Here is a 12,389-nt window from a genome sequence, read left to right as displayed (position 1 = left end):
CCTCCCCGTGAGATCCACAGACTATGGGATCCTGCTGCAAATGGGATATTGTTCTGGGCTCCAACAAAGCTGTTTTCACCCTCTTCAATATTACAGGAGGAGCTACCTGATACCTAACAATCAGCTAATCCACTGCCCATGGCAACGAGGTCACCTGTGCTCAGGTAACTTTATCCAGGTTGCCTGCCTCTCTCTCCCTTTCCCGATAGTCCCCGCCATATTTCTTCTCCCCCTCTCTGTGACTCAACAGTGAGCACAGACAAACAGCCTCTGTTTATTTAGGTCATCAGCTAGATCATATATAACTCCCGTAGCCAGGATTCGCCGAGCAAGGACGACTCCTATAATCCAGCACAGACACACACTGCAGACAATAAAAATCTCCTGCTGTTCATTCATTTGTCAAACTTTGTCTCCATCTTATCTCTCCAGTGCTGGTTTGGTCAGGTGCCCATTGCGCGAACAAGTATTGGCTTGCGATTCATGAATTCACAGCGAATCCCCTCAAGCCTTGAGAAGAGCCTCGGCTCTTTTCTGGATCGACTCTGTGTCTGTGAGTGACAGCACCTCAGATTCATTCTTCCACATGTTGAAGTTAGGGAGTGGGGGATTTGGCCTTCGCTCAGGGAAAAGACCATTGGATTGGACTGAGCTGTGGGGAGCTGCAGACCCCCCACCCAAAAGGAGCTTTACCTCTGGAAATCTCATTGCTGTTTATTTGAATTACAGAGACTGAGATGAGAAAAGGAGGCCTAATGAACTCCAGGTTGCCAGGCATGTGCAAACGATCACTGCAGGTTTGCAGAGAGCTGCACCAGGCTCGCTGGATTAAAGTGTGCCAGTTCACCCCTCCCCAACCCCGTATCCTCACAATCTGGCTGCACAGGACTCCAAAACACTGAGATGAGATGTTCTTTTTGTCCATCATAAACTTCCATTTATCTCAGACATGCTGTGACGAAAGAGAATTAAATAACGCTATTAGTCATCTTCCAGAAAGAATTAAAAATGCCTGTTTTCTGTTTTTATAAATATAAACTTTTATTGCAGTATGGAGATTTAGAAAAATACATTCACATAAGTTCAGATAACAAACATATAATTCAAACTAAGATTAAAAAACAAAAAGCAACAAAGACAAAAAAAAAGACCATCTTTTGCCCACAACTCATTTTTGGTTTATGACATTAAAGCACTGAGGATACTTTCACTGAAATGCCCGCTCAAATGAGAGGATCATGTCACAGATCCTCAAGAAAAGTGTTACGAGGCCACTAGCATGTAGATCCACTGATAAATATGCATGGTGCGAGTTGGCCGTGAGGTTGAAATGTCCCGCTTACGGTCACGTATGAAAGCGAGAACTCCTGCTGTGAAAAGCAAATGGGCTCTGCACTCCCGTGTCTTTCCCTCAGTTGATACCCGACTAATGTCCCGGCGACGGTGACGGTGGGAAATCTCTGAAGCTGCGTGGCAACGCACGAGCCACAACAGAGCTTCATTTTATGTTAGTCACAAGACAAAGATTAAAAAAGTACAAGGCACAAGTGTCCCAAACACGATGATGCCACACAAAGAGAAATTACCACAATCTCTCTCTGTTTTTAAAGTGGGACGATTTAAAAAACAAAAACACAATTTGTCCACTTAGTCACGTCCATAACTTCTGTCCCTTTGTTCCTTATACTTTTCGAAAGCATATGTGATGTTTGCACCTGGTTTTTACAGAAAAAATATAATTTGTGATCACTGACATCATGGAGACGGGTCATAATGGAAGATGATACAGCACGGTGTCACCACATCAAGTTGACATACTATTAGCTGCAGTATTAGAAAAAACATGCGACGTCCAGCATGCGAGCTGACCTTTTTGATCATCTTTCATATGCTGGTCGCACAGGTTGATGATGAGGCTTGAAATAGGAGCCATTGCCGAGAGGGTTGTGCGTTTGTTGAGGTGTGTCACACATGACAAAACCCTCAACACAAAGGCTGTTTGAAACACATCCGTTGTATTGTCACTATGGTAGTGCAAATGCCAAAACAGGCCAATGCCATTGTGTATGTTAAGTAGCAGAAAGGCACATTTTGTCTTAAATGTTGTCCCATTTTTGAACCCTCCCAGCTCATTTGGTATGAGTTAAAGCACAAAAAGCTGCACTTTTTAGTACTGATTTGTGAGGCTTTTGTAGACAATCTAAAGTGCTTACTGAAGGACACTCCCCCACCCCCAAATCAGCAGCTTTGTGTGTTTAGTGACCTATTCTCTTTATAAACGCGTGTGCAGTCCTTCAGTAAAGCTGTTGCTGTTTAACTGACCATTATCATAGAGGCTCGCTCGCTGTTCCCCCTACAGCATGACCTTTTTGGTTTGACCCAGATGACGCATTTAGTTTGGAGGAACATCCTTGTCACATGACTCGAGGCTTTCCAGCACCTGCTTCTGCAGATCAAATCCACTCAACAGGAAGTAGCAGGTGCAGTCTATAAAAATGCACATTTAGACACGGCTTAAACGCTTACAGCAACGTCTTCTGTTAGCACATCACCATCGTAATGTTTCATCTTAGGAAGCTGGGCTTTTAAAACATGTCACAGGCTTTTTTTATTATTATTATTTTGTGATAAACTGATAAAGCCCACCTACTGGGCTCCTCTCTGACTTGAGTGCATTGTAAAAGTCAAATGAATGCAAATAATTTAACATTGAAAAGGAAATGAATGTTTTTTTTAAAAAAAACAAAAAACAACCCACACGCACGCACACAAAAAGGAGTAAAAAGATTCATCATATCACTGCTTGGGCGGACTTGAGTGCTTCTGCAAAAGGGAGAGGTTTGAGGTTAAAGGTCAGCCATGTCCTCATCCATCTGCACTGTCTGTAGTTTGGCCAGCTCCTTTCCCTCCGTAGCCTCCATCTCCCCACACATTGCCCGCACCATTTCGTTCATGCTTCCTGAACCCGAGCCATCCACCTTGCTCTCTGAAAGGTTCATGTAGTTGTTGTTCATGCCAGGGCCCATCAGGTGTGAGGACGGTGCCCCTCGGACCTCGTGGCCCCCAAGGTACTCTGTGGGCTGGAGGTGGTGGTTGCTCGGTTCTGTTTGAGCCATCAGGGGTGTGCTGACAGTGAGGGTGGTGTAGACCTCTGAGTCCGGGCTGGATGAGCTGACGGCAGTGACCTCGGCGGTTGAGGCGGGACCTCGGCTGGAGGAAATCTCTTCTGAACCGGAGTAGTTCATTTGACCACTGGGGTCCAAGTGGAGCCCGTGATGGTACGAGGAATAAACACCTCCCTCCAGAGGCTCCTTCTTGATGGATGGCTGGCCGCTATTGCTCATGCTGTAGAGAACCGTACTGTGGTGCAAAGATGCCATGGTCAGTTTGTCCTGCTGCTCGAATGAGTCGCCACTGGAGGAACTCACTGCTACATTATTCAGAGCCATGGTACCTGTGGTGATACAACAATAGATCAATACATATATCTTTCTCCAGTTTGGCTGCAGTAGATCCCCTTCCCGCTGCCTGATCCCCTCTTCGGTTCTTGCAGTATTATGCGTTCCATTTACAGCAGGCCTTGGCCGCAAAATTGCTGTTGTGTGTCTTACACACTTTGAGGACGTTAAGCTCGACCCTGCAGTTGCACCAGAGAACAAATGAATAACGCTGCCAGATCTCAAGAGAAAGCTGCAATTTTCTGGGTTTTTTTCTTCTTCTTCTAATTATTCATCCTGGTTTACATTCTCTGCTTTATGTCAAAGTAAGTGCTGTAATGGCTTATTCCCTGTTAGTGCATTTCATGGCCTCTGATTGTCTGCAACATATTTCCCCTCCCCTGCTCTGGAGATCAAGAGCGTAATGATGATGAGTGATGGTGACTTCAGAACTTGTTTTTATCCATCTCTGGGGTTTTAAAAGGACCACCTCTTCTATATGTGTGTGTGCGTGTGTGCGTGTGTGTGTGTGTGTGCGCCTGACCCTTCTATATTTCTTCTGGACTGTGTTATGTGCACCATCAGCCCCTTGGGCTATGGCCCAAACACAGACAAGCCAATAAAGCAGGTCAGATATATTGGGTGGGTGTAGTAGAGACCTGTTGACAAACCACTGGGGACATTTAAGAAGGGGAAAGAGCAACAATCACGTATTATAATGCAAGGTGGTATAAAGCTGTGATTTCTGTGATATAGATTTAATTCAGATCTTCATTCTCATACAACATTGGATTCTGTTTTTGTGCTTTTGTTGACTTTAAAAGTATATAAGGACAGTTTGATTCATATATAACTGTCTGTTATTAAAATCAACAGCAGATGGCTCTAATGTTTATCTAAACCTATCTCCCTTATTAGACATTGTTCCTTCCTTAGTGAGAATGGTTAAAGTACAATTATTCTTCTTATATTTGTATTAATGATGTCCATTCTGACTCAGTCTCTTCCATGCACATTTCAGCTACACAGGACCACGTAACCTCTAAAGGTAAAAAAGAAGATCAAAGTATTAAAATTGAATCATCTTAGACAGCAAATCACTTCATGAACCCACCTTGTTGTGTAATTGTTGAAGAAGAGGAGGCAGAAGATAGCTGCAGGGGAGGAAGACCTACGTCGCTGTTGAGTAATGAGCTGCCATCGCTGTCAGAGACTCCACTTGGTACCTGGACCAGGCTGTAGCCACCCAGCTGCAGAGCGCCTGATGGGGAGCTGAATGTCAGAACAGAGGAGCCGCCATTCTGGGCAGCCATGGTGTGAACCCCTTCCAGCTTCACCTCTGACCCATTCACACAGCCAGCGTAAGATGCATATGGCAGGGTGGACTCCTCAGCATTCCCTAGTCCTTTGTCCTGTCCTGTCTGCATCTGCATGTCCACTCCAGAGCCCCCCAGCAGCACCCCTCCAGAGGGTCTCAGAGGGTTAAACGCCAGGGGCTGGATGCCCAAATTGAGCCCGTTGAAGAGGATGTTTCCAGGTGAGTGGAGGTAAGATGATCCACCATTGTGAAATACAGTAGAGGGCGTGTTACTGGTCACTAGACTTCCATTGTAGAGACCGCCACTGCTGGATCCAGGAGGCATCTTGATGTCCCCGATCTGTTGGATGACCACCCCACTGTCCAGAGATCCCGTTTGAATAGGAAGGTTCCCGTGGGTTATCACCCCATCTGAAGAATTGGAGAGAGGACGAGGAGACAGCTCCTCCTGGCCTTTACTGGACTCATCCTCTGTGCTGTGGTTTCCATCTGATTCACTGTAGAAAACAAAAGAGGAGGGAGAAAGATGACAAATGGTGTGTAACAAAACAGAGGAAAATAAAAAGGGAAAATTTGTGTACCATTTGTATGTTTCTGGGAAGGAAGAACACTATAAACACCGACACAATTAGACCATAAACCATAAACTCGTATAATGGAATTTATTTCATTTCCACCCACATTTTGCTTTTAAGCCAGAGCACACAGACTCACATTTATTGCTGGGTTATTACAAAGCTTTGAAGGCAGGCTGTGTCTGTGTAGCCCTCTTACCTCATGGAGAGCTGCATGGACAACAACCAGGCAGCGTCAACAACCGTGCAACCATTTGGCGCAATAAATTCTGGCGTGACAAAATGCTAGCTCTGACAGGACAAATGGCTTCAAGTATTTATTTATTCGTTTTGCCTCTGATTTGGAACGTTCAAATGAAAATTCTTATTTTTAATTTTCCAAGAATAACAAAGTGAAAGAATAGGAGCAGCTATATTAGCAGCCTCATTTTGTTTACTAGCCCCCTTTTAAAAGACTGATTAAAACAGCTGCACCACTTCACACCCCCACTCCCCCCTAAGGGACACACACACAAACACACACGCACTAAACCCACCACTTCCAGGAAAATATAAAAGGGTGTCACAAGTTTTAAAAAACATTGGAAAAAGAAAAATAAATCCAAGGTTTATAAAGATTTAAAAACTTTAAAATTATTATTTTTTTACTGGCGATTTTAAGACAGCCTACAATGGTGTGTATATGCCTCTGTGTGTGCGCGCGTTCGTGCGCGTGTGTGGTTAGAGACACAGAGGGGTCACCTCCACCAGGTGTGCGTCATCTTTGTTCACACAGAGGGAAACATGAAAGAATAGCGTGCACATGTCAGTCTGTTTGTCTGCGGGATTATGAAATGAAGCGCAGGAGTTGATGGAAGCTCTGAGATCCTTTCTTGATCCAAAAGGAAGAAGGGGAGGGCAAAAAAAAGAAGTCATGATCATGAAAATGATTTATGTGCTGCTGGGTACACGCGCACCCCCAAGTGTGTGCGTGCGCGCGCTCAAACACACGCACACACACCACGAATAGATAAGAAGATATTAACCTTTCAAGTCATCTTTTGAACCGTCTCATTAAAGTTGCCCACTCCCCGCGTCTGATAGTTTAATCGCTGAAGTGTGTATTTTGTTGCTTATGGTTTCCATGCCTCTTAGCACCAACGCACTTGAAACTTGATCTGAATGGCAACAGCTTCATATTTCAAAACATTAAAAGCGTGCTCCTAACCCCTTTACAAATGCATTTTTGTGTTTCTGAACTATGAATAGTTAATGATTTAAATTGTTCGTTCTTATTTGTGAGGCCGGCAAGACGATTATGAAATACACTCGGTATTGTCAGTAATCGAACTGCATAATATAGCCGATTTTCCATTAAAAAAACAACAACAACTTTTAAATACTTGGTAAAGTTAATCGGCGTTCATTTTAATTAAAGGGCCTTTTACGCACATAACCTTCAGAAGTAATTTTATTGCCGTTTGATGAGCGATCTGTGACGGGAAAAGGTCTGTGGCGTGCTCCTTTTGTTGCCTCACCTTTTGATTGTGCTTCCGACGGGTTTCTGTCTCTCTGTCTCCTGTTTTTGAACCAGTTGCTGACCTGGGTCAAGGAGAGTCCGGTTATCTTGGCGAGATTTCTTTTCTCCGCTGGAGACGGGTACCTATTTTGATTATACAGATCCTTCAGTGCGTTCCGCGACCTCTCCTTGAAACAATAAACAGTCTCCTCGCCGTCCCAGATAGTCCTGGGGAGAGGATACTTTCTCCGGATTCGGTACTTGTCCACTGCGCCCAGGGGTCTCCCCCGCGCCTTCTCCGCCTCGGTGTACCGCGCTTTGTACCACAGATCTTGCAGAAAGGTGTGGTTGGACGGACTAAAACTGTGGTTCTCCAAAATACTGTAGAGCTCCTGATACCGAGCCTGATGGAAAGCTACGAGGGCTTGAGCTTTCAGGATGCTTTCGTTGCCCCGTAGCAGGTCACTCTGTGGCAGGGACCACAGGAACCTGGCCAGCCGGTCCACATTGCCTCCCTGCTGCAGTGCCTCGCAGACACACGCCACTTGCTCCGGGGAGAAAGCAAGAGAGGAAGCGGCACTCACCAACAGCTCAGTGCGCACCGCGTCAGTGCTGGGAGTCGTGCGCTCCATGGGCAACTCCGCCGCGTCCAGCGCCACAAGCTTGATGCACTCCCGAGTATCCACCTCCTTCACATTTTCCCTCTTGATGTCATTTGCTGTTGTGACTTCTCCGGCAGAAGAAGAAGACATTTTTTTTTTTTTTTGGTTCAAGCCTTCCCTGGTAAAGTCACTCCTCCCCGCTCGATCAGGTTACCTCCTCGCCATGCGAATGCGATCGGATATCTGACAGCAGCTGTAAGTAGATATCTCTCTCCCCTTTTCCTTCCAACGTGACTTTTACTCTGCGGGGACTGGAGCTGGAGGGAGACACGGTGGGGTCTATCTACAGGAGCGCCTCGCTATTGGCCGTCGAGGGCCCGTAAGGGAGGAGCAAGCATGGATTCAGACGCGAATGTTTGGTTTCCAGCTGTCAGTCATATAACTTCCAGTAGATTAACGTAGCTCACCTGTGCAAGGTGAGTGCTTTTGTGATCGTGGGAACGGGATATCTTTGTTGTCTGTATTGTCAGGAGATCATTTGTCTGTAGGTATGCACATAAAAGAATGTTTTATTTCCATCTCGATGTATGGAAATCCAAACGGAAGTAATGCTGGGAATACTGTCACTCACTTTATTTAGCCAGTTTAAATGTATTTTGACAATTTTAAAGTAACAAATGTTAACAAAAAATAGATATTAGATTTACCCACACTTTAAATTTGTTTTTATTGTTATTTCAGGAATGAAGGTAATAAAGTTTCAGCACAGATCCTGCTTTAAGTGGCTATTGCGAGGATGTACGCTTCCCACCGAAGACTGGATCAGAACACTATAAGCGACCAAAGTAATGTCAGAAAAAAACAGCACACTACCTATGAAAATGTAGCCCATCCCTTCAAAGATATCATATGAGGACTAGACCTCAAATTTCTCCCAAGAGTAGCTCATTCCCAAATCAGGTGATCTGTCTAGCATCAGGTAACAGGTGTCCAACACCACATCATTACTGATATTTGAACTTTAAATTATGTTTTCATTGAATCTTTTATAGTAAAAGAGTCTCAGATTGTCTTAACAATTACTAGCATCCACATATAGTCAATAAACTATTATAGCTCAAGCACTGGGAGGAATGAAAACTAAAAATATTTAAATATCAAACTAATTCCCCCGAAGTTCACGTTTTCTCGCAATGATTTCATAAAACTAACTTAATGTAACTTATGAGTTGTTTTCCCAAATTCACAATCATCCAGAAACGATATGATGTCAGAAACCCTGGGAAACAATGTCTGGGTTGATTTTTGTTTTTAATTATCTTTCTACTCAGACTTACAAGATCATATGCAAGTTTTTTTTTTTGTTATATTTACTCGACTACTACCATTACTACTATTATTACTACTAGCTAAAGTTATTTATTTACTTAATTTATTTTACCTCGCTTCCACTGGGACTCCCTAGCAGCCCTTGCATGTATGTGCGCCAGCAGCAATTTGCACCTCTCCTCTAAAAGCGATCATTAAATAGGAACACATCTTATTAATGCCGTTTCCCGTCGGACCTCATTTTGTGTAACGCAGCGGTTCGCGGCTTGCAATCTGACAGGAGAGTTGCAGGTTGTTGACGTGTTTTGTTTTGTTTCTGAAGTGCTTTTTGTTATTGCCATTATTTTTTAGTGTGGTGCAGACAGAAATGGACGAACAGGGCTGTCCGAGATGTAAAACAACCAAATACAGAAACCCGTCGCTGAAGCTGATGGTGAACGTCTGCGGCCACACGCTGTGAGTATTCACACCTGACAGCTACAAGGAAAGAGGAGCACAAATCCTCCACAACATCGCGGCGTTTCTGCTTCAGGCTGCTCAAAACGACATGCAAACACAAAGCACCCCCCAAAAGCAGCTATAATATAGCGTTTAAAACTGTTTCCGCACATACATCTCTAGTCTTAATTGGGGGTCTTGGACGTAAACAAAACTGATAAGCCTCGAATGCTGACGGTTTGTTGGGCTAGCTCATATTTATAGTCTTGGTGTTAAATAGCTGTGTCATTGTAGACAGAAAGTGTGCTTTAGAGGTGGGTTATGTTTCCCGATAGAGCTACACAATTGCAAAGCTAGGCTAATACTGCTGGTAAACATAGTATAGCGGCCATTGTTTACATATGACCTACACTGTCTGTAAGCAGCTCAGCTTAGAGACCTCTGTAGAAAAGCAGACCCTGCAGTTGTGTTCTTTTTTTGTGTGTGTGGAAAGTACAGCAAGTTTAGGATGGCAGGGGGAAAAGTGACTAATGATGAGGAGCATAAACACCCTGTGCTGAGTTTTTAACCACATAATGAATATGAATTATTCAGAGGTTTTTGAAAAGGGCCAGCTCATAGGTGCAAATCAAATTCGAGTTTGACTGCGCAAGTTTTTCCATGTTAATCTGCCAACCTAACTAAAAGCTACATTTTTATTTGAATGGCTGTACCTCTGTCACAGGTCTGGCTTAATTTGATCAACCACAGCTTGGAATTTGTCATTTTTGCATTAAACGGAAAATATAATGCAAAACCTAAAGTAATGTATTTTATTATTATAAGAGGCAATGATGAGATGGTTTGGAGGGAGGATATGTTGGTTAAAGGATATTGAAGATGGAGCTACCTTGCAGGAGGAAAAGAGAGAGGCCACAGTGATGGAGGAAAGGCAGAGGGTTGGTTTGACAGAAGAGGATGAAAGGGACAGAATAGGGTGAGATGGAGGTAGATGATTCACTGTGGCTACCCCTAAAGGGATCATATGAAAGAAGTAGAAGATTATGATTATTATTTGCATAACATACAGAAATGGATGAAAAGTTAGCATGTTTCCATTTGTTCCTATTCTGCTACTTCTGTGCCCCAGCATCATGTAGATATTTTTTCAAACTTCGCCGTGCATTTTTCAGCTTTTAACCTTGTCCGCCCTTTAAAAACATGGACGTTTAAATGAAGGGGACATGTTCTCCATGAGCATTATGCAGCGACGGTGGTAGCTTGATGAGCACATCTTTTTCGACCCTGTCTGTTTATTGACCGTGCCATCAGGAAGTGGTCGTGCTTTGTCATCAGGTCAGCGGGCTCATAACTCACTGCCTCTGTCTGGATGCAGGACTACACACAGAAAATTAAAATGATTCTGCAATGAAGCAATTTGAAGAGATGTCCTAGCCCGGGTCACCTTGGATCTGTTCCTCAGAGCCGGTGCGACGGTGAATTTATGCATCACTTGGAAACTGCTGCACTCCCTAACCATATTAGTATTTTCATCACTGATGCTTTTTGGCTTTTCTTTTCTTTCCCCCCCCCCCTTTTTTTTGAAGGAAGTCTTACAGAAATGCTACAAGATCTGTAAATCTGATCAGTTTCAGAGTTATCCATTTTCTCATTTTTAATCAACAACGCTCTTCAGAAAAAACTATATAAGAAAAAGGAAATCTAAGAGGTTAATGCACATGGTTAGTTTTTAGATGGTTATATAGTTTTTGACTCTGTGTGCCAACATATATATTTTAAAGTAAGATATTGTTGAAGTTCAGACTTTCATCTTTAATCCAAGGGGCTTAACAAAAGCAAACAAACAAAAGCCTTTGGATAAATGAAACTAAGATGAATGAATATATACCAGAATTATTTAAAGAGAAAAGTATGGAGAAAGAGTGAAACAGCTCCTGATCTAAAGCATATCACATCATCTGTCAAGCATGGTGGAGGCAGTGTTATGGGATGAACATGTATGTCTGCCAGTGGAACCTGGTCACTAGTGTTTGACAACGTGACTGCTGATAGAAGCAGCACAATGAATAATGAAGCATACAGAGCTATACTCTCTGCTCTCATTCAGCCAAATGCTGTAATACTGATCAAAGAGCTCTTCAAAGTACAAATGGATAATGACTCAAAGCTTATTGTAAAGCCAACTCAAGAGTTTCTCAAGCCATAGAAACTGGATATACTTCAATGGCCAAGTCAGTCACCTGATCTCAAACCAGTAGAGCATGCTTTTCAGTTACTGAAGACAAAACCGAAGGTAGAGACCCACAATTGTCGACCTGTCCTGCGTGCACCCTGCCTTTCACCCTATGGTAGCTGGGATGGGCTCCAGCCTCCCCGAAGCCTTGATAAGGATAAGCAGAAGAGAACGGTTTGATTCCCAGTGTCTCCAGTCTGCATGTCCTTGGTGTGAGAGAGAGTGTATGTGATAGGTAAAATGGTTTAAAGATGTAAAATCAAGTGCTGTGTGTGTGTGTGGTAGCATAAAGCACTTTAAATGTTCATGAATTATAGGAAGGGTATATATAAACACCGGCCTGTTTAACAGGGGAAAGTAGCACTAGTGAGAGCACAAAGCAGTTCAGTTATTCAGAGCGATAATGCTAATACAACACAACCAATTCTTCACAAAACAAGTCATTTGAAGATATCACCCAGTCCACTGTGAAGCCATTTTCTTCAGTGACTGTCCATTAAAGGATTAATTGACTTACTGAGATACATATACTAGATGAATCATAAACAGCTGAGAATACTTGGACTCCATTTAGATAAATGTAAGACTGTCTCTTCTTTGAGTGGCCCGTCCAGTCTGCGCTGACTAGCCTTCAGCGGTTGCATTATTAAGCTTCTCCATGCATCTAAATTTAAACTCCACCGCAGCACATTTTGTATCCTTGTCACCAGGGGCATTTGATGTGGGTTATTTATTACCTTTGCACAATGACACTGGGTCCGTGTCCTTTGGCATTTGACACTGGGCACAGGCAGGCAAAAACAGTTGTAGCTGAGGCACACAGTGCTGTTTAGAAAGTGAACACAGTGATGCTAACATTACAATTATAATCGTATGCTGCAGGATAATCTACAGCAGCAATGCAAGAAGTCATTTTGGCGATCGTTCAGATTTTTTTTTTTAAAAAGCGTCCAGTGTGA

The 12,389-nt window shown here is 43.4% G+C and overlaps 2 protein-coding genes across 2 annotated transcripts in view; one reads left to right on the top strand and one right to left on the bottom strand.

Annotated features, from left to right (window-relative positions):
* Positions 1 to 7,886, bottom strand: six4a (SIX homeobox 4a). Its single transcript, XM_085143222.1, has 3 exons — positions 6,849 to 7,886; positions 4,552 to 5,254; positions 1 to 3,454 (listed from the first exon to the last, which is right to left on the bottom strand). The coding sequence occupies exons 1-3, from the start codon at positions 7,578 to 7,580 to the stop codon at positions 2,847 to 2,849; spliced, it is 2,043 nt and encodes a 680-aa protein (XP_084999348.1). The 5' UTR covers positions 7,581 to 7,886; the 3' UTR covers positions 1 to 2,846.
* Positions 7,887 to 8,980: 1,094 nt separating this feature from the next.
* mnat1 (MNAT1 component of CDK activating kinase) overlaps positions 8,981 to 12,389 on the top strand; it is a 31,222-nt gene continuing 27,813 nt past the window's right edge. Inside the window, exon 1 of the mRNA XM_085143220.1 lies at positions 8,981 to 9,215. Within this exon, the coding sequence (XP_084999346.1) occupies positions 9,127 to 9,215 (89 nt within the window). The 5' untranslated portion in view covers positions 8,981 to 9,126. The remainder of the gene's footprint in view (positions 9,216 to 12,389) is intronic.

Source organism: Neolamprologus multifasciatus, chromosome 19 (assembly GCF_963576455.1).
Source record: "Neolamprologus multifasciatus chromosome 19, fNeoMul1.2, whole genome shotgun sequence".
In the NCBI taxonomy this organism is placed as follows: Eukaryota; Metazoa; Chordata; class Actinopteri; order Cichliformes; family Cichlidae; genus Neolamprologus; species Neolamprologus multifasciatus.
The sequence above is the reverse complement of the archived record's forward strand: the minus strand, read 5'-3'. Positions and strand labels throughout refer to the sequence as shown.

Excerpts from the sequence above, each read along its gene's own strand:
- six4a (XM_085143222.1), bottom strand. The coding sequence starts at position 7,580 with ATGTCTTCTTCTTCTGCCGGAGAAGTCACAACAGCAAATGACATCAAG. Across the intron at positions 5,255-6,848 it reads CGTCGGAAGCACAATCAAAA|AGTGAATCAGATGGAAACCA; the intron begins GGTGAGGCAACA and ends TTTGTTTTCTAC. Across the intron at positions 3,455-4,551 it reads TTCAACAATTACACAACAAG|GTACCATGGCTCTGAATAAT; the intron begins GTGGGTTCATGA and ends GTATCACCACAG.